This window comes from Poecilia mexicana, unplaced genomic scaffold, assembly GCF_051168715.1.
Source record: "Poecilia mexicana isolate PSO_F unplaced genomic scaffold, ASM5116871v1 scaffold_7, whole genome shotgun sequence".
In the NCBI taxonomy this organism is placed as follows: Eukaryota; Metazoa; Chordata; class Actinopteri; order Cyprinodontiformes; family Poeciliidae; genus Poecilia; species Poecilia mexicana.
This window is the reverse complement of record NW_028263376.1, coordinates 26259952-26285884: the sequence shown is the minus strand read 5'-3', so window position 1 is coordinate 26285884 and position 25933 is coordinate 26259952. Positions and strand designations below refer to the sequence as shown.

The window sequence follows — 25933 nt, the reverse complement described above, 5'->3', positions numbered from 1 at the left end:
ATTTGGAAAACAATAAGACTTTGTTTAAAGTTTAAAATAGTCGCATAATACTGCAGTTTGTAATATTAGTACTTCTTTCACATTTTATGTGACAGCAATGAAAAATTACAAATATATAATTGCTCTTTGTTTTGGTCTCATCAGGACTGATTTGCCATCATTTGCCCATTATTTGATATATGTGACTGGACAAAAACAAAACCAAGCAGCAACAACTAATTCACCATATATTTTATATGAACATCTGTTTAGATAGAGCGTAATACAAAATGTTATACAAGCAAGCTCAAGAGCAGAAAGGTGAAATCTGTGGGTGACGTGGTTGATGTGTGACCCATAAACGCCTCGGTTTCTTTGTCTTCTTCTCAGCAGCAGGTTTTTCTAATCACACATACACACGCACACGCACGCGCGCGCACGCGCACACAGACACACACACACACACACACACACACAAAAAGACTAAAACTCACTGTATAATCACAGTAATGCAAGTGCTCTTCTCTCTCCTTGCATCAGCCAATGTAGTGCAGTCTCATCAACAGATGAGGAATGAAACAACACTTTACAATTTAAATAATCCACTATAAACAGTTTTTGTTTTTCATTTTCCTCCTTTTTGTCTGTCCTTTCTACACAGTGTCACTCTATGCTCCAGTGATGCATTTGTCCATTATTTTAAAATTCCTCTGGTTGTCCATCTCCTTTTCCTCTAGCAGTCCTCTTCCTGGACGCTTGTCCGGCAACGTGTTGCCATGTTTAGACATCTTGAATTGCACTTTCCAAGGTACTGTCCACAGTCCAACCAAGTATGCTTTTTGTTTTGTTTTTATCCCAAAAGATAATCCTCATTACCCTCCCCCCCGTATCCCAAAACAAAACAAACAAACATAAACAAAGCAAAGTTATGTGAATATATGATATGATGCCATTAACAATACTGGATATGTTTCGAGTCTCAAGTAACATCTGTCTTTGAAGAATCATGAAAGCAGCAGACCATTTGAAAAGTAGCAGTACCACACACCAGAAGCAGGTCGTCTGGGCCGAATCTGTGTTTGAAGCCAAGTTGTTATCACTGACATCTGATCCCAGCAGGTTTAATCACACAGACATTCACAAACAGGAGCTAATATGTGTTGACTCATTACGATGGATAATGGAGTCTTAGTGCTTTCACAAACAAGTAAAAAACAACAAATAATAATAATAAAAAAAAAAACAGAAAGAAAAAAAAAAGCCATGCAATGAGGAGACAAGGTCGGGGCGGAGATGCATAGCACTTTTGGACAGACATTTCCAGAATGCCACTTTTTTTCTACATGATGTCCTGCGAAGGGGTGTCGGGTGGGGCTGCGTTTGACGGGAACAGAGGAGCAGCGCGGCCTCAGGTCTTGTCCAACCACTCTGCTCGCTTAGGGGCCTTGCACGTGTGTATGTCCACGGCCTCCTCGCAGTCCTTGCACTCCACCGCGCAGCACCATTTGAACTTGCACTCGCACTTTGTGATTTGCATGACTCGGGTGGTGTCGTAGCCTCTCCCGCAGCACATGACCTCACAGCCGTCGGTGCCACGCGATGTCTTGTTGCAGACCCGTCCAGCGGTGCCCAGAGAACCTGCGCAGAGAGTTTGAGAGTTTACTTATCTGTCTTCCTAAAGAAATGAAGACACACAGTGCCTTGGGAAAATATCAAAAAATTTCACATTTTGTCACAAACTTCAATGAATTTTATCAGGAACTTGTGTGCATGGTCGAACCAAAGCAGTGCATAATTGTGAAGCATTCCTTCTACAGATAAAAAAAACTGAAAAGTGTGCCGTAATTATGTATGTAGCTTCCCGATTCGATACGTTGTAGAACCACCTTTTCTTGGAGTAACAGCTGCAAATCTTTATGTCCCTACAAGTTCAAGTTATGTCTGCATTTGACTATATTTAGATGCAAAGCAGTAAAAGTTTTGCCAGGCACTGTCTTCTTTTTGAATGTTCATCAGGACACACCAAAGTTTTACTGCTATTTCTCACACTGCAATTCCCAGATCTGCTACTCTTTTTGATCCTTAGCCGCTAAATTTTCCCTTCTCCTTTTTCTTAGTTCTGTTGACCCAGATCTTATCAGTCTTTGCTGCGAAGGTGATGACCTTCATATTGCAGAAATCCTGGGAGAATCCATTAGTCTGACTTGAGAGAATTTAAGAATCACCCTTTTAAGAATCACATGAATAAGAACGTAAAGTATTACCTATTTGCAATATCTAATACAGACCAAGCAGTTTACTGACGCTTCCATAACAAAGAGTAAAGGCTCTCAATCGGATTTAGACAGCTTATCTTAGTCTAGAAAAAGATATAAACCGCAAAAAAAAAAAAAAAAAAAAAAAAAAATGTCACTAACTGAGAGCAGCTAAAAGCAGTAGAACAACACAGCTGAAACTTTTACATTTCTGGTAAAGCGAGTGAATCTGACGGCGTTTAGGTGCTTTGAGTTTCAGTATGTGCTGTTATGATGCCAAATCAATTTAAAACGCTCGTCAGCGGCGATGAATGCCTCGTAGCGCTTAGCAGCCAGGCTACCACTCAGCGCAGCGGCACATTGTCCATGTCTTATGTGGATGTCATCCCCACAGAGATTAGCTCTCATGTTTGGTGTGAGAAGCTCCCTGTTTGAACTGCTACCTATCACAACAAGCGGCCTGTACAACAACAGACCCACACACACAACTATGCGGTGTTGGTAGAGCGGCCTGTAGTTACACTGCCTTTCCCAAGCCACTGCTCCCTTTGAAGCACCTCTGTGTGTGTGTGTGAGGGTTAAATGGACAGTGGAGCGTGACAGACAGACAGGCTCTCACACTCGGAGGCCCACTCTGCCCTCAAGCTACGCTTAGCTCAGACAGACAGAGAGGGAGAAAGACTGTGACAGACACAGAGAAGTGACTTTTTTTTTCTTTCTTTCTTTTTTTTTTTTTTTAATTAGCTGCTTGTGTCCCTAGGCTGTGGATTCCACTGAGAAGGTGAGAATGACAGGGGGAGGGTGGATGAAGGGACAGAGAGGCAGGGAGACAAGATGAGAGAGTGCATGGAAAAGCTGGAAAAAGCTTCAACGTAACGTCGTCAAATACTGTCCAACCGTTCTTCATCCATCACCCGGTCAGTTTGAAACAGTCGTGTATGATCAGGTTCATTGTTTAAAGAGGAATCAAGACGTCTCCTCACCACAAGGTTGTGTGTGTGCGTGTGTGTGTGTGTGTGTGCGCATGTGTGTGTGAGAGAGAGAATTGACAGACTGACAGAGGTCAGGTGGTCACAGAACAACCATGTCCTCAGGGTACAAGGATATTAGCTTCCACCAACATCACAGGGGAGGCCTGCTGTGTTATCTGACTACTATTACACACACACACACACACACACACACACACACACACACACACACACACACACACGCACACACGCATACACCCGCACACTGACATTCATGACCACAAAACACACTAGTCATGCATGAGCATACACAAAACACATAAATAGCACCTCTAAAACATAAGAGAGCCTGGGCAATCCATCAACATCCACGAGAAACAGCCCCTCTGTCTTCCACCCCCTCCTCGCCTCCGCAGTCCTACCTGCTGCTTTGTCTTGGAGGCAATAATCCGGAGAGTTCTCAAAGTACACCAGATCATTCTTGGTGGCCTTCCTGAAGGCTTTGTTGGCCACAGTGAAGCCTGTCCCGTCCTGATTCATGATCACCTCCACGGCCCCGTTGTACTTCCTCCGCAGGTAGTCGCCCGTCTTCCTGAAGTCCGACAGGGCCATCCAGCAGGTCCGCAGCGTGCAGGAGCCGCTCACGCCGTGACATTTACACTCCATGTTCATGAAGCGCTTCACCGCCTGCGCGAAGAAGTTTGGCGTTTCATTAGTGTTTGTTTCGATCGGTATCGCATTTGATTTAATGTCTTGCAAAATGTTTAAGGCCGTCTATAATTATTTTCCTCTTCATTGCTGACTTTCATCTGTCTTCTATGTTGTAAAAAAAAAAAAAAAAATTAATAATATGCTCCGATTTTGAGTAGAGCTTTAAGATTGCGTGTAACGCCAGCTACAGCACGCAGAGTTAAATTTCACTGCAGATGCTTGTCCTCGAAATAAAAGCTTGATCCTAGGCGTATAAATAAGGCAGCAAGCTAGAAAATTAAGAAGCATTTGAGCAAGGATTTTTAATAACCAAATGAATCAAATTAATGGGTCGTTATCAGGCCTCTGCAGACCTAAAATCTGCTGACGAGCCATTTGATTCAGTTCTGTTGGAGAGAGGAGAGGAGAGAGCTGCAAGGTGCGTTTTGGTAGAGCTCAAAGGCTGGACTTGATTTAGACTCACCTGTGCGTGTGAAGCCATAAACAGGTAAAAATAAGCACTAGCCTTCAGCTGCTTATATTTATTATAAATTTGAGTTCAACAGCACTGGTGTTTTGTAACATTGCCGGTGTAATTCATATGTATATTAATCAAGATGAACAGATCTTTTACGTTCAATGAAAGTAAAGTCTGATGATTTAAAACCAAAGACTGAGATGCCGTTTCAGGAACGCATCCCTGCTGATCGAAGTTCAAGAACAAGATGGACATGCACATTGAAATATATATATATATATATATATATATATATATATATATATATATATATATATAAGCATCTCATATGTACCAAACAAAAAACATATCAATGCTGAAGCTAAAGACGCTTAATGTTTTGTTTATTTCTGATTTAATTTGTGTACAGCGTTGCAAAAGAAAAAAGAAAATAAAACAATGTTTAAACGTTTAAGAAATCCAGTCTCTTGCCCATATTTATCTGAAAATTTTCAATAAATACAAAATATTTTTATTTTAATTAAAGCTTCTGGTGTACATTTGTGCGTAAATAATATGGTACATGAGACAAAAGTGCCCAAAGTAAGTAGCAGTTATCAACATTTTACTTATTTAGTATTGAGTCGTTTTATTTAAACCATCAAAATCAAATGACTTTCATATGGAAATCATCCACTCACTGTTCGGCCGCAGCGGTTGTTGTGGAGGTTCATGAGTGCCCGGCCGTCCCGGATGGGTCGCTCTTTGGCATCGATGAAGGTTTTGGCAAATTTGATCCCGTAGTTGACGTTATCGCTGCATCCGCCCCAGTCAAAATCTCCTTTCCCGTCGTTAGCTCGCCCCCGCCGGAGGGGGTCGCAGTTACACAGCTTCAGCTCCCCCTGGCTGCAGGCACGGGTCAGCGCATACACGACTCCCGCCGAGGAGATGGCGTAGACGAAAGCTGCTTCACGACTGCCTGAGAGGGAAGGATACAAATGTAGAAGTTTCTGAGTACAGCTGAGTACAGGTGGCGCGGTCACTCACTCGCAGCATGCAATAAATCCTTAATGAACAAAAAAAAAACAAAAAAACAACAGCGGAGCGGCACATGCTACACTTCCAGAGATGCACACGGTGCCTTGACAAGACCTGGTTGTGAGCCATGAGGACATGAAGGTGCAGCTGACAGAGTAAATCAGCCCCGATGTGGAGTGAAGAGCAGCTCTGTTTAAATATTATCATGGAAATAATCCTCGCTGTGGGGCTCTCCCCTGCTCACATAAATTGTTTAAATACAGACACAGTGATACCCCATTTATCAGCACCAGGGTGATGTCATGAGAACATTATCTACCATTGCACCGCTCATCTGTTCTTTGCCGGCTCCCCAGGACATGACTCATGCATCGTGCGGCCAAATACAAAAGGACATTTTTATGATGTGATCGGTCACGGTTGCTTTTTGCAGTGTCTCTGTGAGCAAAGTGGCCTAAAACATAGCAAAAGGGATCAAAGTTAACCTTTACTCTCTTAAACTGAAACACAATAAGAACGCGTTTAAAGCTGGTTTCTACAATGACAGAAAAACTCCAGTCCCTAGATAAGGCCGCGAGTTTTTCTCTGTTGACTACAGCAGGTTACAACGTTTAAGAAAAGTTTGTCCATTCAGTTTATCGCGTACACACGAGCAAATTTTGAAATTTTGTGGCCCAGTGCCAGTAATTTGGAACATGACAAAAATAATATCTGAATTTTCAGCTGTTTGTTTTAAAATCACGTTGAATTTTCATGCAAACACGTCCTGACACGCTGCGAGCACAGAGCGTTTCCTCTTGTCCCGCTTGGAAGCTATTCGTGTGCAGTGAAGAGAAATCAACACCTAATATTTACACAGGAATTTATGAATGATGAATTCTTTTTTTTTTTTTTTTATTCAGGCAACCCATTTCCTTAGCACTGCTCTCAGGGGTTCATGTAATTTTATCATATACAGACGTGTAATAAATAGATTTGCATGTCACTTCCAAAACACATTCAGCTCCCGAGGGTTTAAACCTTCATTTTAAACGTTGTTGACTTGCAATGTGTCTCAGCTGAATTTTTGTCCTATCTGTCATCTTCTTATCTAAAATCTCCAGTTCAAACCAGATAAGGTTTTGATTTTTGGGGGCCTCATGAGCCTATATTCTACCCTATACAGCTGTTTACACTGGCTGCATACCAAAAATATATTTTGCATCTTTGAACATCTGACCAAGTGTGCAATTTGTCGATCTGTGTGTGTGTGTGTGTGTGTGTGTCCTTCACTTCACTTGGTGTTTTTTTTTGTCTTTTAAACTTATGTTCTGTATTTTTAAAAGCCTAAAAAATGTAAGTATTTGTTAACTTTTTTAAGAAAAACAAAAGGAAAGAGCACACAAGCACTAAGCCAACATCGTAGTGTAGTCTGCAGCGAGCAAACCGCTCGTACTGTATATTCGCCAAAGTGTCCCGTTTACTCTCCGAGGTGAGGAGTTGGGGGCAGAGGATGCAGACGGGATGCATGTGGGAGAGCAGTGACGAGGGCATCGCTGGTCATCTTTCAAAACTGCGCTCTTTGCCTGACAGTGAGAATATCTCTCTAAATATTTACATCTACATTACTGTTTATTCCTCTCACCCCTCCGTTCCCCCTGCCGCACACACGCAGCCTTACAGGCAGGGTGAGTGTCTTCATATCTTTCACTTTCCGCCGTTCTGCGACGGCCCCCACACATGCTTGAGATGGTTGGCCCGGGCCCAATAACAATCTGTAGGAAGTCACTGACGTCAAAATCTAGATATAAGGACACTGACACATTCTTTTTTTTTTTTTTTTTTTTCTTACGACTGAATCTAACATCTTAAAGAGCTGCAAAGGAGCTTGCTGGAAAACAAATCGTTGTGAGGAATACTATTTGCAACCCGTATTCTGTGGTAACTCCAAATGATGCTGACTCTGTTCAGAATCTTCTGCATGCATGGTTCTGATATAACAAAGAATAATAGATTATCTATTCAGAGCCTGTTCACGCCTTTGACAATTCCATGCCTTACTACTTTCATTTTGTGTTTGTAAATAAATTGTTTTGTAGCCACGTAGAGGATTTTTTTTTTATGAGTAACTGTTTCACTGAATTATGAAGATAAATATTTATGAACATACAGGAATTTTAAACATATTTCAATTTAACTGTTCTTTTTTTTGCTAAAGGTTTTATGTTAACCATTTTTCATTGACCGTGGCTTTGATCCTATTTGGGTCAACTTACTTGCTTAAAACATTGCAAACTGTGACCCGCACAGAAATAAAATAACTGACTGACCTCCTGTTGGTTGATAATATGCATTGGAGTCGCATGACCAAATTTTTCTACCCTGAGGAATAACAGAGCTACAAAAACTGACTGTAAGTCATGGGTTGTTAGCAGAATGACAAAAACTACAGAAAAACAAAACGATGTGAAGGGAAGAGAAAACGAATCAACCTATTAATCCTTCATCCTTATTTATTTATCTTTTTTTACATTCGTCATTTTAGTTACATTCAAGTTTTATCTTAACCAACTAGAATCTGCCTGGTCCTGCTATTGTGAGACTATATATGTGTGATGAGCACTTAAAACGACAATTCTTCCGCACATGTACAAATGGATGATTTTAAAAAACACATCAAATTCTTAAGTTGTGGTGTATCATTTGGAAACAATACGGTTGCAGAAATCAACTCTTTGTTGCTGAATCTTCAGACCCTCCTGCTCAGCTCTGCCATCCATCCATCCATCCATCCATCCATCCATCCATCCATCCATCCATCCATCCATCCATCCATCCATCCATCCATCCATCCATCCATCCATCCATCCATCCATCCATCCATCCATCCATCCATCCATCCATCCATCTGCTACAGCCACTTAGCTCTTAAAGGTCTACAGGGAATCACACTTGTGAAGCTCACCAAGCGAAACTATTGTAGCCAGTTAACTTTGCATGTTTGTGGAGTGTGAGGGGAAGAAAACAAAACAGAGCGTGCACTGGAAAAATATTCCAACACCAAGCAGAACGGAAAGAGCTGGGACTCAAATTCATTGCCTTCTTGCTGTATGTGAACTGTGCTAACAAATGGGCCACCATGCAGACTTAGCATAGCCTGCAGAACGCAAGAGGATGTAGAAAAAGGGCGAACATATAGGGTCAAAGAAAGAAGGGTCTCAGCTTCACCAAGCAGTTTTTTTTTTTTTTTTTTTTTGTACACTCAAGAGACTTACTCCGGAGCAAGACACGTCCAAAGACGGTGTGATCGCGGTCCAGTGTGCTGCAGTTCCACCGATGGTGTCTGAACTGGTGTTGGCACTCTCTGATCCACTCCTTGGTGCCCTCACCGATGGCCTGCATGATGTCTGGGTGGCGCTGGCAGAGCTGCCGCTGTTTGTTCACCAGGCCGGGGATGTTGTCACAGATTACGCGAGCTCCCAGAGCCCCGATGTACCTGAGAGTGCCAGAAATAATAAAGTTTGGAGATGCTGCATTAAGCGATCAGTAATCTTCCACGTCAATTCTAATATCACTATGAAATGGTTAGGACACGACGATTGGTGGCGTCCCACAGCTGACTGCTTCATGTAGTTTCGACTTGAATGTGTGTTCTCAAGAGGACGCAAAGAGGAGAGAGGCATGAAGAAAAGCTACCGAAACAAGCCCCCTGTGAGTCAGAGTTCACTACACTTAACAGTTTAAGGTTTGCGAGTAGGAGGGGAGTGGAAACCATTTACTCCACTCTCCAAATAAATAAGCACTTAACCTCTCTGCACAAGACCTGTGAGTGTATGTGTGTTTAAACATTTCCCAGTCGAAATCACGTTGTCACAAATCAGAGCTCTAAGTCCGCAGAGTCCAATAACCCTGTCAAACTTTATTCACTTTATTCTCTTCTGCCTTTTGCTTAATTGCTTTTACCTAACCAGAAGGGTCGTCAAATGTCCAAATAAAGCGGACTTTTACAGTATCTTCCCAAGACACTTTGTTGAGGTTGCCCAAAGTGAACTTTCTGGGCAAGTGAACTCTTTTTATGTCTGTACATGAGACGTCTTACAGACTTATGGCTGTAGGGGGGTGGTTGATGGATCAGGGAAGGCAAGGGAGCTTGTAGCTTTATCGCCCTCTTGTATAAGGCTGAGGAGAAGCTAGTCTCTAGAGACTCACTACTCCCCTGAGTGGGATTAGAGAGGAAGGAGAAGAGTTGTACACCCATCAAAGGAAATGCTTCACACCTAATTTTTTCTCAGTGTAGCTCTCTAAGAGAAAGGAGGGTTTGTGGACAGTAAATCATTACCCAAAGGTCAAAAATAACATGGTGTTAAAACTTCTGAGTATACCAGGGCAGTAGGAAAACACAAGGTGAAGAATTTGGCTGGTGGCTAAAATCTACTTGTTTTCTACTTGTCTGGGCCCTTAAGGTGAAAATCTGTTGTAAAACTCAAAAATACAGTCTTTCATCTGATCATTGAGCAGCAAAATATGAGCATGTGTGATGCACACGTGCCAGCAACACTCTTCAGTGTGGAAGATGTCCACACAAAGGAAGAAAGTGAGTTGCTAAAATACCCTGAGACATCAGGAGTTGCTTAAAAAGAAACTGTAGTGTTTCTACTCTGCACTGTCGTGTATTCAGAGGCTTTTTGGCTGTTCGTTCAGGTCCCAGCAGCAGAGATAGACTTCATTGTGCGGCATTGCCATCTTGCTCCAAAACCATGTTCAAAGTTTTGCAGTTTTGCTGGTTTCATGGTGGACTTTTTTTATAAGTTGAAAGGAGTTTTCTGATGTTTAATGCCTTTCTTACATTTTTCTATTCTCTTGAGTTTTCCACGTCTGTTATGTTGGCTTTGGAAAGCTAAAAGTCTTTGGAGATCATTCCGTTAAATTAAGCATCTGTGTTCTTCAGGTACATTGACATTGATGTTTACTTTTGAAAATAGCTATGCTAATTTCAAATATAAGCTAAAGCTAAAGATAACTTAAAATGCAAACCCTAAATGCTTTCTGTTACAGACCACATTTTACAGTGACTGTTCTTTCAAGCAAAGCATGTCACATCACCTGATACAAATAACTGTTAACTGCTCACAGCAGGAAGCATAGAAAGAAATATTTTGAATGCAGCTGTTGCTCTTCAAGAAAAATCCCAATGGGATAAAATTGGTAGCTATGCAAAACTCAGAAATCAGCCATGAAGCTATCATTGCTGGATCTCGAGAAAAAGATCAGAGTTGGAATGGCTGGGTTCTAATGTACAACAGAGTTTTTAACACCACCAAAACCTTCAGTTTTATTTTTCTACAGTTAAAAATCCTGATGCCAAACAAAGTGTCAGAATAACAGAGCGTTGCCCCTCCCTCTCTGGGAGCTGTGCACTGCTTGTAAGGTGATTGAAATAAGTCTGCTGTCAATTTGGAAATATGTAATGAAAAAAAAAACAGACATTCATGGCAATGAAAACAGAAGACTACCACTCATCACACATACTAATTTAATACCGTCTTGAAACTACAATTGGTAATCCATGATGCAAATCAAGCAATTTCTATAAGGAGTCTGATTGCAGGTCAGCTAGAGGACAACAGCCAACCAGCTTGCTTTGCTTTTGTTGCTCTGGATCAGAACAGAGCAAAATGGCACTCAAATTACCTCCCAAAAAGCAACTTTATAAATAATTGTAGCTTTCTGTTTAAACTTAAATCATTCAGATTATATAATATATCTATGTTTTATCTTTTTGATGCATTAGACACCTTGAAGTTATTGTGGTTTTACTCGAGTTTATCAGTCTGAGATAATACAAGCCTACAACAGTTTTGACACACTAGTCATACATTGACTTGTTAAAAGAAATTTGTAAGAGGAGCGGTCTTCAAATTTGCAGGAAATGTAGGTTAATAATTATTTAACTGGAAACATTTACATTCTGAATGAAGAAAATAGAAGAGCTGCACTCAATCTCTCAACTTATATGACAAAAAAAAGTAATCAAAGTTATCTAAAATATCATTTATTTTTAACTAATGTTATTTTTTTTAGGTGGCAGAAACAGGATTTTCTGCAGGAGGACCTTCTAATCCCCCAAAATAATAATAATAAAAAAGGAATAACACCTGTTCCCTCCACAATGCCTTCTCCCATAATCAACACAAACTAGACATTCCAGCACAGACACCAACACACACACACACACACACACACTCCCTCTACTCTCACACACGAACGTCTTCTCTTATGTAACGTCGTCCGAGCTTTAACATTGGTAAAGTCATCTGCGTGTGACGCAGATACAGAAGGTGGCTGCTACCTGGTGAATTAATGACCGGAGTTTGCCGCTCCAGCTGAGCAGCGCGAGCTTAGCCAACGACGCTGAGATAAATTACGCGCAAAGCAAAGCGCCGGTATTATTATCGTAATCATTATTACTGCTCAACGCGGCAGGGCCAACAAACTGACACGAAAAGCGGGCAGGCTCACCTTCGAAAAACGCTCGAATCTCATTCACAAACTCATAATTTCTTTCACACCCCGGCGAGTTTCTTGGCTCCTGTTTTTGGAGACACGTCATTAAGAATTTGACGAAATTATGATTTAAAAACACTACGAGTGTTTTTGCTTCCATTTACTTGTAAAATAATACTTCCAAGTGTAAAATTTTATATGATTTTAAAATATATATTAAAACGTATTTATGTTTTAAATTACTTGTTGAGGAGCCATGGCGACAAATAACAACAACAACAAAAACATAAAAAAATTGAATAATCCCTTATTGGGTATAAACATTAAAAACGTGGTTATTTAAATTCATTCCAGCGCAATTTATCCCTGTTAGGGGTTTGATACACAAAATTATCTAACTGTCCGTCTCGGAAATAAAAACAAACGGCTCCAGTGAATCGCGTGGGTGATAAGACTAGGTCTGTGTGATGGATGCGCACTCACCACCAAGAAGAGTCCACGCGAGGCGTGACGAGCAGCAACAGCAGCAGACACGCACAGTACATCCTTGAGCTGGCACCTTGGTTCTGACACGAAGAAGGCCCGGGTGACAGTCCGGCTCCCGGAGAACCACCGCGGTGAATCCGAGCTGGACGGAGGCCTAGAATCCTGCTTAAACCCAGCATGACTCCTGTCTTTTTTTTATTTTATTTTTTTTATTTTTTGCCCCCCCACCGGTAAAGAAGGGGAAGGAGAGATAAATCCTTATTCCAGATGTGAGAGCTTGTTAAGTTTTGTTTTGAGTTATGGAGTTAAAAAAGTTGGAAGGCCTCATTATCCAGAGTGTGATTCCCCGTGTTGTGCGGCTGTCAGCAGATGGAGGAGCGCGTTCGCGGTGCCATGTGCGCACCAGACCCTCCCCTGAGAACCTCTGGCTGCCAACCCGGAGCCTTACCTGACGAAGCGGGGCGGGAGGGGCACAAGCGAAGCCGGTTGCGGCCCTGCTCTCAATTCCCCCCTTGGTCTGATCCTGCTGTTTTGTCCTTATACCAGAAGCTGGGACAGTGCGTTGAGAGTAAGGACAGGAGTCAAAGTTTGCAGAGTTGAAGTGGCCGCTCCCCAGTCTGCTGCGGGACTCCACGCTGGGTCGGATGCTCTCCTTTATTAGCGCACGGTGGATAGAGTCCGAGTTGAGGGGGAGAGGAGGAGAGAGAAAAAGATGAGGGAGGGCTCGCCGCGGACAGCTCCCCTCCCTCATTGGGTGGAAGCAGAGGTTACAGGGTTTGGCGAAGATCGAGATGTTTAAAAGGACGGAAGGAGAAAGGTGAGCTAAAAGAGTGATGACGCTGCTGATGTGACGATCTTGAGCTGAAAATGCATTAAGGGCAATTATTAAATAACACAAAAGGTGTTGACTAACATATAAATGCATTCAATATAAATGGAAACACTGGGACTTCGACGAATTTTATCAGGGTTTTATTCCATAGAATCAGATAGAGGCTCGTTATTGTTAAGGGACAGAGAAAAGTGAGCGTAAAAATCCACGGCATGCATTTATTTTTGCTGTTGCAGCAGAAAGTCTTGTGTGTGCATCTTGCAGCTTGACACGTTTACAGACTGAAATGATGTCCAATGTGCTTTGCAATAATGGTTCGACCTCATCCAGGTGGGATGGAGAGATTCTGTGAATGTTCATTTTTAAGTCTTCAGAGAGAAGGAGGCAGAAAAGTTTCAAAAGGATTCTGGTCTGGACTAAAACATGAACATATTTCATGCTAAGGTTGTGTAATTTTAGCCCTGACTTACAGTCTTTAACAGTTTTTCACTTTTTGCATTGCCACCTTCTGTGCTGAACAAAAACATCTCTAAAGCATGATGCTGCCACCACCATGTGTCGCTACGGGGATGTTGTGCAGAGCGTAATGTGCTGCAGTCTTAGTTTTCCTCGGTCTTTATGATGCTGTTTGTACATTAATATTATCTCCAAAACCTCTGAGGCCTTAAAAGAGCAAATATACTTAAACTGAGCTAAAATTACAGACAGATGGACTTTACTAAAGGGAGCTAATTTTCAGATGTGTTGGTAAAATAAATCAGAGATCCCCTGCCATTATGTGCTATATTGTTTTGGTTTATCAGATCATAATCCAATAAAATACATTCAATTTTGTGGTTTTATGTTGATAAAATGTAAAAAAAAAAAAAAAATAAATAAATAAGTAATTTCTGCAAGGCATTATGCTTATATCATTACCTCATGTAACCAGCCATTTAAAAAGAGACAAATGTAATTAAATGTGTATTCTTGTGGCTTCAGCTTCTAGCAACAAAATATATAGATCACAACAATTGTGAGAACATAAAAACGGCTGAGATGCCAAGGTACGGACAGCAAGAATCACAGCAAGGGTGACAAACAAAGCAGAGCAACATTAGGAGCTAATGTCATTGATATTAAAAGAAGTTCAGTCATTCAGTGGCGTATGTTATAAAACAAATGCGTATTTAAACACCACTTGAACTTGCATTCATGCCCCTTGTATAGTTCTTCTAAGGTTAAAATGTGAGAAAAAAGCTGGGAATGTAGAACCAAGAACCAAGAAAACCGTGCCAACTTGTCCATTGGATCAGCATCATGGCCTAAATATGAACCATATGTGTGAGGCAGAATGCTGAGAGTGCTCAGCCACACACACACACACACACACACACACACACACACACACACACACACACGCACACACACACGCACACACACACACACAGATACAAATTTCTCCTCCTACAACCATCCTTGCCCTCTGCCCAATTTTTGCTGGTCCATTTATAGCAGCTTTGAACTCGCCATCATCAGATTTGGGATTATTTTCATCCTTCAACAACATCTGAGAAATTACAATCTGCTCCTAAAAGTCAGAAATTATGTTCTAAAGCAAACACAATCCACTGCTTTCTGACAATTTTTATTTTATTTAATTTTTTTTAACTAATCCTGGGTGGAGAACGCCGCAGTTGATTCAGGTGACCCCATTAATACTAATGAACAAGCAAACAAATCAGGAAAATCCCTGTCGGAATTGAAACTATTAGACTTAAGGAAAGCTGTTGCGAAGTGCTACGTCTTCAAACGCTTGTGAAAACAGCCTCAGTGTTTATGCCAAAGCCAGTGTTAAAGCTAAGCTTCTTAGGGACTTTAGTGTTTCTGCTTATAGCCCAACCAGACAGGCTGCTGCTGCTGACAGAACAAACCTAATTTTCACAATTTTCGCAGAAAAAAGAACACAGGCGTTACGCAGAGGGCAGCATGGGGTGAAGGTTTGTGAAAGTCAGCAAGGTGAGACAGAGGAGCTCAGGCTTTGGAGGATTTTTGCGCGCTGCAGCTTGGCATGCTGTTTTCTGCTAAATCAAAAGGAATTAGGGTAGTACAAACACATCTGAGTTATGCTCTCCCTCCTGGGGCCGTAGCTGGAACTCCTGTGTCTCTCCCCTCGCCAGAGAACTTGACTCCAGCTTTCTCTCCATAAACAATAACAAAGTCAAGTGCCTCCTTGTCAGACGGATGAAAAGTTTACCTTGATGTGCCGGGTTCAATCTGACAGCTGTCTCCGCAGAGGAAAAGTACTGATTCGGGTTGCGCTGTTTAAACTACGTACTGGAGAGAAACGGGGATAAAGATGAAATTTACAGCGATGCGGGATCTTAATGTTTATACGTTCGAGTTACTCAGGATTAGATCTGACAGTAGGGTTGCAGCTAGGAATATAAAGGCATTCGGTTTAGATGGGAGAGCTGGACTAATGGCTTAGTAATGTGTCCTTTCTGTGGGGATTATACTGTGTGATGCCATGAGTCACCAGTCCAGAGATGAGCTCAGTAAGTATTCATATCCCACCGAGCGTCTGGTAGGAACGGCAGCTCCCAGTCAGGTCTGGCCGAGTTCCCACAATGATGTGACAAGCGGGTTGAGGGGAAAAGGGAAGCGGTACGTCGAACTCATCCAAATTCTCCCCTTGTAGTTTTACTCCGACCACATGTGTAAGAAAGAATGCCTCAAACACACAAATTAATTTGCTCGTTATTTAGTTGAACAAGCCATTTTTGCTGATGCTTTAACTTTCTGGCTGATGCCCATGGATGTTTCAATATTTTCACACAATCTTCTTTCCTCATGACGCGCCGGTCCCTCCCGCAGCAAATCTCGCTCTCGACAAGACGCCCGCCACCCGAGTACTTCTCAATTGGACGTTTTTCTCTGGTTTCCAATCTTCCTCCCCTTTTTCCTATGTCAAAATAGTTACTTTGGGAGTAAAGGCTTCTTTCTCTCTGTGTGACAGTTCAACGCATCGCAGTACGTAACTCCTTTCACTGTGGGGTAATGACACCTCTACCATCTTCAGCCTGCATGTTCACCAGGACTTCTGCTTTTCTTCTGTGTTCACCTCTGTAACAGAGTAACTGCATGCTTCTTGAACCAATTAATGTCTTCAACTGCACACCAAAAGCCGCTCCCCCTTTTAGGCCTAATGCTGGGAATTACTCTATCTGAGGCTAAAATCACAGCAAGGGTGATTTTTTTAAGAATAATTTGGGCTTTTGCCAAAATTGTTTGAAGACAAACTACGATCTTATTATAGATTTTGCCTCTCATGTTGCATCATGGCTAATATCTGCAGGGGGAACGCCTTGAGCATTTGCAAACCATTCGTGGAAGTGATCTTTCACGTAAACCTCCCATTTAGAAGAAAATAATTAAAGAGGGGAACATTTGACAGTGTCCTTGCAGTTTGCAAATTTGAATTGAGATAAAACGGAAAGCATTTTGTCTTTTTAATGTTAGAAAAGTGCTTAGGGGTCTTCTTTATAAAATGTTTGTGAACATCTGGTTTCGACTGTGTATCCCTGGATGTTGATATTTGCAAAACAGCGCCTTTTATTTCTACTAATTTGAGTAAATCCCCCATTAATGGAGCCACAAGACCTCAACTGTGATCAGAATATACACCGTGGTTATTCCATGTGTTTTAACACCTAATTAGACTCATGTTTAATTTTAACGGGACACAATTTATTTTATAAATGAGCTCTGAGGGTAAAACAGCCAAGCCTGAAAGCATATTCCCATAATTATCAAATGAAAATCATTTGGTATTGGTGTAGGTGTATATGTGAAGCTAACTTAAAGCCAGATTACAACACAGACCTTAAAAAATATTTAGTCTTTGCCAGGCCCCAATGTGTGCGCCAGAAATCCAGAGCCTCAATAATTTATTGTCCTGTAAATTTAGATCTGCCGACAGAGGTAAAGTGCTTTGAACGAATACAGTGGTGCTGGAACGTCAGAAGCTTCTGAACCGACTGGCTGGCACGTAAGTGCGTGTCGTCTGAGCCTCTCGTCGACCGTGTTTCACCCTGAAAAGTGCGATTTCAGAAATTTCCGCTGAGGGAACATCCGTCTCTAAAAGAGAAATAATAATGACTTGCTCTCACATGTGGATATTCTAGATTATGTACACTCATGTTACGTCATAGTTGGCCTCCACCGGGGGGAATGAATGCCTGGCATACTTGCGAGCCTTTCTTACTTTATCCTTGGAATAGCCTGCCATCAATGGATTTGATAAAACTCGTGAACAGACTATGGGTCCAAGGATGTCGTCCTGACTACACTATAACAGAAGGTTACGGCGTTGCTGGAAGATGCCGTCATGCTTCACCAGAAAAAAAGTTCATGTCCACGAATGTGCACAGGCTCTCACACACATACGCACAGCAAGACTTAGAATAGAGCGAGTGATAGAGACAACATCAAAGGAGCATTCAGGTCATAGTTGCCGTTTTGACACTCGAAACATCCAGTCATCTTTAACTTAACAATAACTTCTATGTTTTTGGTTTTATAATAGTGTGCAATTTATAGAAAGCCAAATAAGTAAATATTGTAAAAAAAAAAAGAATGATAGTTGAAATTTACCTCAATTGATGCTGCTCAGCTTTACAGCACAAACACTGCCGCTGCTTCTTTCTGACAAGAACTGAGTAAATGCTGAGTAGTTTCCTGTTTTAGTAGGGCCCTGTCTGTGTGACGAACACAGCGGGTCACATGGCGTGTGACCTATATTTACCTCTTTGGAAACTTGTTGTGTGTTTAATTATTTTAAAGAGATCCATGCCAACACTGTGTTTTATCTTTAAATGTCCCAGTGACACAAATCAGGTTGTAATCACAGCCAAGGTTAAAAAAAGTTGCATGAAAGGAACCATTCTGGTTTTAGATCTACTCATAATATGAAACCTCATGTCATATTATGAGGAAATTGTGAATGAATGGTGAAAATTAATCACTGCCATTCATTGCGACAGCTTCTAAATTAGCAAAATTGTTTCATGCAGCCGTCCACAAAATCACGACTCTTAAAGGAACGGCAGCTTTTCTTAGCGCATTTGCACACCGACAAAATAAATAATGTCGTCTCAGATAAAAACTGAAAGTGACAATGTGCATATTCCAGAAACCTCAAATAAATTCGATTTTAAACTGAGGTTTTGTGGAGTAGTTACGGCGCGGCAATATGTTACCCGTCAACTCTCTTTGCATCTTTGTCTTGGTAAAGCAGAAAAAAAAAAAAAAACTTTTGCTATTTTAAAACAACACCAATGCCAGAATTGAAATGTAAAAGCTATGTTTTAAACCTCTAAACTACCATCTTCTTTGCATTACGCTATCACTGACAGAGGGGTCTGTGGTTATTTACAGAGAAGCCTGTGGTAGATCACTGCTTGAGGCCCTGGTCACACTGGATTAAGACTATAGAAAACGTCTTCAGGGAGGTTGTGGTGGTTTTGCTGTCCTGGTGGAAGCATATGTCTGGATCTTGGGTGCAGTGTGAGGCAGCCTGCTGGCATCAGTTGCAGTTTATCCATGATGTTTGATTTGGACTGGTCATCAGAGAGTTTGATGTGCATCACAGTGGATATGTAATTAGTCTGAATTGCCTCTAATTTGGCCGTTTTCTTGCTGCGTTGTAAGGCATCAAAGGTGCATGTAAAGGCTGTCAGATTTCAAAATCTCTCTTAAGTTTTTTTCTCTTACCATAGTTCAGGGACAATTGTACTTTTCAATATTTGGTGAGAATTGATCAAAAATATTAGTTCTTTTCTTCCACTGTGCTGTTTTAAATTTATAGGCTGTGACATTTTCAATAATTCTTCACACTTTCTATGGTTTGATTCCATTGTGGTACTTTGAATATGTGTTTTTAGATAGATTGCATGTGCTGTTGTTTATTGATTACTTATTGTATTTTATTTTTCTTGTGTAGAAACTATAAACACAAACCTTATCGGTAAATGCAAAATAATAAAATAATAAATAATAAATGATCTGGTTGAACAATGCGAAGATGTACAATCTAAATCAGCTGTCCACTGTTTATTACTATTATTATTTTTGATTCCAAAGGCCAGACAATGAACAGACCTGAGAATGGCACATTAAACTGAATAAAAATTGATTAATCAATCAATGAGGGATGGGCGCATTGTTTTATCATTTCATGACATTATGATAAAACGGTGAGGGTACCATTCCATCCCGTGTCGGCTTTATATCTGTGTGAACAATGATGGAGGTGACGCTAATCTTGTGGTTTATCATCCCGAGTGAAACTATCGCTCAGATCTACCCTGAAGGGTGTGCAGTATCTTAAACTGAATTCCTAAGTATGGACCATTGTGGCCTTTGGCAGGAAAAAAAAGCGATGAAGGCTCTAACCGTGAGAGAGATCTCTCTATGTCCTGAGCGATGAGAGCAGGGTTTAACTGGCTGCAGGTGCGCTGGAGTTAGGCGGGCAGTATCTTTGAAGTAGCAGCCAAGTGGGACCCCAGCCCATCTCTGACCAACCGCCAGAATAGACACATTCGCTTTCAATTAACACTCCTTCTTTTCTCAGATGCTGCCCCTTTGCTTTTTCTCAACTGATCTATAAAGCTTGTATGTTTTGTTAAAAGGGTAGCATTGTGTATTTTCCCGGGAACGTAGTGCCGTTTTATGGTACAAGCAAATCAAGTGGCTATTTTACCTTCGATTTTTATGAAAAATACTGTCTATATCAAACATGACTTAAAAGAAATTAGATTTTGCAATTTGATGGCTTGAAATTGACTTCTGTCTCTTTCAGAAGCTACTGCTCTTTCCACTCAGTAGGTCATCACAATCATGCCTATCCATTATGCCCTTTACAAATGTTCTCAGCAGTGTTGGACTGAGGAGCGGACTCACAGTTACACCTAATTGCAAAGTGCTGCTGCCACTAGTCTGGAGGAGCTGTAGAATGTGGCTGCCACAGTAGATTTGAAGATTCGTCAAACATGCATGAAAAAATCAAAGCAATCAATCAATTTTGCATGGCACCCCCTTTACACAATTAGCTTTATATATATATATATATATATATATATATATATATATATATATATATATATATATATATATATATATATATATATATATATATATATATATATATATATATATATTACAATCAGCACTATGAAAACAGTAATGGGTTATGTTTTCTAGATACTGTGATAGATAGAGCAGGTACTGGTACCTACTTTAAGAGAAATTAAACTTCAACAGGGGGAAAAAAGAAAAAGTATATATAATATATAAAGTATATATTTTTGTCAGAAATAGTTTTTGTTTTTACCTTTACTAGATTTCCATGAGTGTTTCATTTACTTGGTCTATTGTCTTAATATATTTGTTACACTCTTTCCATTTCAGTCATTTTATTAAAAACGGCCCAGCCACACATGTTCCTTTAAAGTACTGCTATATAAAATCTGCTCTGGGGAATATAATTTGTTGTTGAGCCATAATGACTAATACTCTTTACTAAATAGATGCCATCATGAGGAAAAAAACAGCATTTGGAAATATTGACGCAAGATTTGAAGATATCAGCCAGGATGTTAAAGCTTGGGCACTAATGGGTCAATTAGATAAAGAGGATATGATTACGATCAAATCAGTTACAAAATGGCTTAAAAACTCTGAATGGTCATAAAAAAAACTGGGAAGAGTTCTAGCGTTTTGTGCCAGAAAGGCAGCCTGCAAACCTGAATCAGTAACACCAGTTGAGCAGTTAAAGTGGGAATGGGGAAAAAAAAAAAAAAAAAAAACTCCAGGAAGCTGCTGCAAAAGCTAAAACATTTGACCCAAATCATAAGGTTTAAATGCAATCAAACCAAATACCAGTGAATTGTGTATCAACAATTCACTAGTAGCTTTGTTGCTATTGTGGCGTTCAGCAAATGGCAATAATTTCATCAATCTTAACTGAAATGAAAGAGGAAACAAATTGTCTAATTGTGGTTGTGTGTTTTATTCATTCTGTGTTAATATATGACTTTCAGCTTCATATTAGACAACAATATTCTGGTAAAACATTATTTAGTTTCTAACATGTTGTACCTCAGTGTATATAACTTAATAAATGCATTAAAACAAATCTCAAGTATACATATCTTTAATGTATACCAAGCAAATATTTTCTTACGTTCTAATTCTGAATATGAGTGCTTCACCTCTCATTTAGGTTTTATGAACCTGTGCATAGCTCAATGGTTTTGACAGATTGGCCGATCAAGTAATGAGAAGTTCTTCTATATTGGAATTTTTATTTACAAGTTATTATTTATGTGCTAAAATCATGCAAATTTCCACTCCAACAAATGCAAGAGGTTCCCTGTGTTTACTGCTTCCAGAAAAAGCAAGCAAAGGCTTGCCATCTTTAGAACAGATAAGGAGTTAAACTAATGCTGTTGTGGCTCATTGGTTTTTACTCAATAATGCATACACATCGAAGTGCATCTCCACAGCTCATTAAAGAAATGAAAAAAAAAAAAAAAAGAGTATATAAGCTAGTTTCGATAGCGAGCTCCCAGTAGGCAGCCACATCTGGCTCCTTTTAGCGACAAGCGTATAAAAATCAATTTTAGTTTGGTTTCAGGCATTCTGTACCACAGACACCCCACACATATATACACACGCTGGGAGGTAGGACTCCAACATGGTGGTCACCCCCACTTCTTTCAGCTTCTGCAATACCAGCGGTCATCAAGGGGCTTTGATAAAGCCCACATTCCTGCCACAAGCAGTAGGCCTATTTACAGGATGACATCTGTGCACAACAATGGCCCTTTAAGACAATCTTAAAAGAGAATACTTCTAGAGAGGTTGTGTTGAACGGTTGCTAGTAAGCATCATCTTACCTGTGAGCGGCGGTCAGAGTGACCTCACTTTGGAGGATTAAAGAGGTCTCATAAGAGAATCAGTCTAACTACCACCATATGACTTATGGTTTGGCTCATGTCTTGCTAACACCACATTTTCCATAGTTTTACCTCAATTCAAAAGTACCAGTTAAGAAACTGCTGACATATCGCTACTATACTAGTCCTAAAATGTTTGCTGAAGCAGTTTGTTTAATTGCCCAGCATATTTTATTTTAATACTTCTACTAAAAATAGTTTTAGTCGCATGATTTAAATCTAAAAAGAAAGTGCTTTTGCTTAAATCCTTTTTTTTTTTAAATGTGGTTATTCATAATACAGAATGAAATCAGACTTGTGAGTTTTGACTCCAAAGTGATCCACATGCACACTTTGTACTCAGCAATTCTCTGTGTATGAAAGTAAAAAATGGATGCCGCCATCTATGAATGGATTGTAAAGTGGCAGGAGATCCTTAGGAAGACCCAGGACATGTTGGTGGGAATATGTTTCTAGGCTGGCCTGAGAACGTCTTGGGATTCCCCCAGAGGAGCCGACCCAAGTGGCTGGAGAAAGGGAAGTCTGGACCTCCATTTATCCTGTTACCCCAGCGACCCAACCCGGATAAGCGGACTAAAATGGACGGATGGGGTAACAGAAAGCATTGTCACAATTGACTGGTACTCTCATGATTTCCCAAGATATAATATGCTGTAAGACTAAGTTGAGGCATAGCTCCTTTAAGGTTCTGCAACTATTAATTGTTTGGATCACTCAGCTCGATTCTTTCTCTTGAGTGCGCTTATATTATTTTCATACTTTTTCTAAAAGAAAACTGTAAAATTTGTATGTTTGCTATCAAAATATTGCACTGCAAATAAAAAAAAAGGTTAAAACCGTATAATAACCATGACTGTAGTTGCTGTGTTCCTGATTGTACCACGGAGATCAAATACTGCAGATAAAATAAGTGTTAGAGAAAAAAAAATCAACTGATGTGAAATTCTCATCAGATGTCTGTAAAAACCTGTCCACATCTGCAAATAAATCAAGCCACATATGTCTATAATTAAGTAATTTACATTTATAATCGAATCACTGAGAAAGCACTGAGCGTCTGGAGACAGAAATACACAAACGCATTCATAGAATTAAAAGTGGCTCTTCAAAAATCCTGGACTATCCCTTTTATACATCTGGTTATTCCTTCATTCATAAGCTGTACTTTAGATTTAGACGTAGATTTTCCTTTCAGTTAAAATCTAATTTGTTAAATGGGCTCTCCGGTTCAAAAATATCTAAACATTTGTTTTAATTTAGTAGCCACATACAAGAAAAAGGGAGCAAATGCATCAGAATTTAAATGGTGTTGCATGAAGATCACATTAAAGCTCCTGTAAATCCTAAAGACTACCTAATCGGTGATCCGTTCTGCAAGCGATTTAAAACAGATGCTCGCTTCCTTGTTCACGATGCATGTGTGTGTGTGTGTGTGTGCGTGTGTGTGTGTGTGTGCGTGTGTGTTTGTGCCTCTTAGCACTCCGATAGCACAAAGAAACACATGTCCACATTAAGTGGCTTCACTGATCAAGCTGATAGGCACATAGATGAAAGAACCATGAAGGAACTCGTTCCCCTCTGGACCGAGCTAGCAGCTGGCAGCAACAATCCACTCCAAGTTGGCTCATGTTATCATTAAATATGTTTGTCAGTTTAACACTGCTGCCTACAAGGTGTAATAAATTACAAAGAAGTGATGATCAGACTTTATTTTATTGGTGTGGATACCTCTTTTTTTCTGAACACATGATATCCATTGCATTTTTTTTTTTTTTTTTTTTTAGTGTAACTCGAGAAATTTCCCAATTTTTTTGGAGACGTCTTCAGAATGAGAACAATGAAGAATGAAGGGCGAAGAGCAAAAGTGACTGATTGCAGGACATTGGACCAAATGGGAACCAGAAACTGTGAGATGTCAGAGCTGCTATGGATTTATTTTCTACCTGCACCTCTGAAATCTACCACACATACACCCGCCCGGAGCAGAACAAAAGAGAGGTGGGCGTGGATGTGAAAAAGTATGGGCATGGAGTCATAGGTCAACGACGAGAGAGAATTAGCAGTAGGTGTCTGCAAAGATAAGCAAAAGATGGAGCAACAGACAATATGACGACCGGTTTTCGGGAAAAAGCATTAAAATCAGCTGGCTCCTATTTAAATCTACCTTTTGTACTCTGAGAGCGTACATCTGCCCGCCGCATGTTGGACTGAGATAGGTGGGCTGCCCTGTTTGGTTTTGTCCACTTTTTATACTGCCCTATTTCTTCATCCAGGATACAGGAGGCTCCGGAAAGGTATCCAACCTGACATTTATGCTTCACAACCTTAAAACCTTCACATGATGAATTTTGTTTCAGCAAAAAGCTGCAAAAAAAATAACATCACAAAGACTTCGAGATTTGAAGCCTGAAGGTATTAAATTAGGTATTGCAAGACAGAATAAAAGCTAAGACTATCTAAAATGCTTTTTCTACCAGTAAATGTGGCATTCCAAGGTCTCTACAAATTGCATTTATGAAAATCTGAATTTTATGAGGTACCTAAAAGTGTTTATAAACGTACAGGCTACTTTTGCAGATATTGATCAAACCCGGTTCTTTAGAGCGACACCTTTTATTCAAATCAAATTTCCAATAAAGCAGAAATAATCTTCACTGTTTTTCTGAAACAAATACATTTTAGAACTGTAAAATTTCAGAAGCAGAAAAATCGAAGTCAAGACTTGGAAACGAGAGGAAAAGAAAGGCTGGTTACTGAAGGCCATGCTCAGACGACTCATATGTTGGAACACATGCAGAAGTTGAACCAGTTCCTGCAATGTCACTGGATTAATTGAATTAAACCAGAATTAAAGATGAATATTTATTCTTTACATAGATCTGTTAATTACCATCGTGTGATATGGACTGGACCGATGTTCAGCCGTCGGACCCTTCCTCCCCAAAAATGTTGGTGTCGTGGTTGCTTCCTGAACTATATGGCTCTAATAAATAGGTTGCAGTTCTTCAGTTAAACCAGCTTCCTGTTCTTCATCACTCAGTCTAGTTTCACCCTCCAAAATTGTGGATAAATCACTCAAATCTTCCCTGAAATCGCTCACGACATCCTTTGATTGTGCATACTTAGCCATAGTTGTTTATGTCTTGAGTTACCCTCATTAAGTCACAACAGGGTTGACCAAAGACACTCTTGGGTTACAAGATGGAGTCGGCATTTGACCCAATTACTATGGAAACTGCAACATTCTGCAGTGCCATGAAATATGAAATGGTGAGAAGTATTATTAAAAGCTTTTGTGTGCGTTAGAATTATGTATGTGACATCATTTTGAGGTGACATTTTAAGGTGTGGGTTCATTCCAGTTGTCTTTACTGCATCTGAAACCCCACAGCTGGACTCACTCTCTGGCCACACACACAGACTCTCTCATACAGTAACAATACAAACAGGATGTAGAAAGAAATCAACACTATCTTCCAAATTTTTTTTTTCTTTTTTCTTTTAGGTAGGACATGAACCTTTAGTTTACGTCGAGTTTAACGCGTAGCTTCAGCTGTGTTGCTTAACCTTCAAGGTCACTGTGTAAAACATTTAGGTATGCACTCATTCACTGTGTTTGTGCTCAACAAAACTCCAAGACGTTCAAAAATCCTTTCAAAGCTTAACATGATAAACATTTACAGTCACACCTACCGGGAGCTGTGATGCTAAGTGTTACTCTGACTCCAGGCTGGTCTGAATTT

General features: G+C 40.3%; 1 protein-coding gene across 1 annotated transcript; it reads right to left on the bottom strand.

The window, feature by feature from the left end:
- Positions 1 to 216: 216 nt before the first annotated feature.
- Positions 217 to 13489, bottom strand: LOC106925181 (protein Wnt-2b-A). Its single transcript, XM_014999325.2, has 5 exons — positions 12357 to 13489; positions 8645 to 8865; positions 5054 to 5331; positions 3628 to 3892; positions 217 to 1617 (listed from the first exon to the last, which is right to left on the bottom strand). Exons 1-5 carry the CDS (start codon positions 12536 to 12538, stop codon positions 1388 to 1390), a joined length of 1176 nt encoding a protein of 391 aa, XP_014854811.1. The 5' UTR covers positions 12539 to 13489; the 3' UTR covers positions 217 to 1387.
- Positions 13490 to 25933: the final 12444 nt, after the last annotated feature.

Excerpts from the sequence above, each read along its gene's own strand:
- LOC106925181 (XM_014999325.2), bottom strand. The coding sequence starts at position 12,538 with ATGCTGGGTTTAAGCAGGATTCTAGGCCTCCGTCCAGCTCGGATTCAC. Across the intron at positions 3,893-5,053 it reads ACAACCGCTGCGGCCGAACA|GCGGTGAAGCGCTTCATGAA; the intron begins GTGAGTGGATGA and ends TTCTTCGCGCAG. Across the intron at positions 1,618-3,627 it reads CCTCCAAGACAAAGCAGCAG|GTTCTCTGGGCACCGCTGGA; the intron begins GTAGGACTGCGG and ends CTCTCTGCGCAG.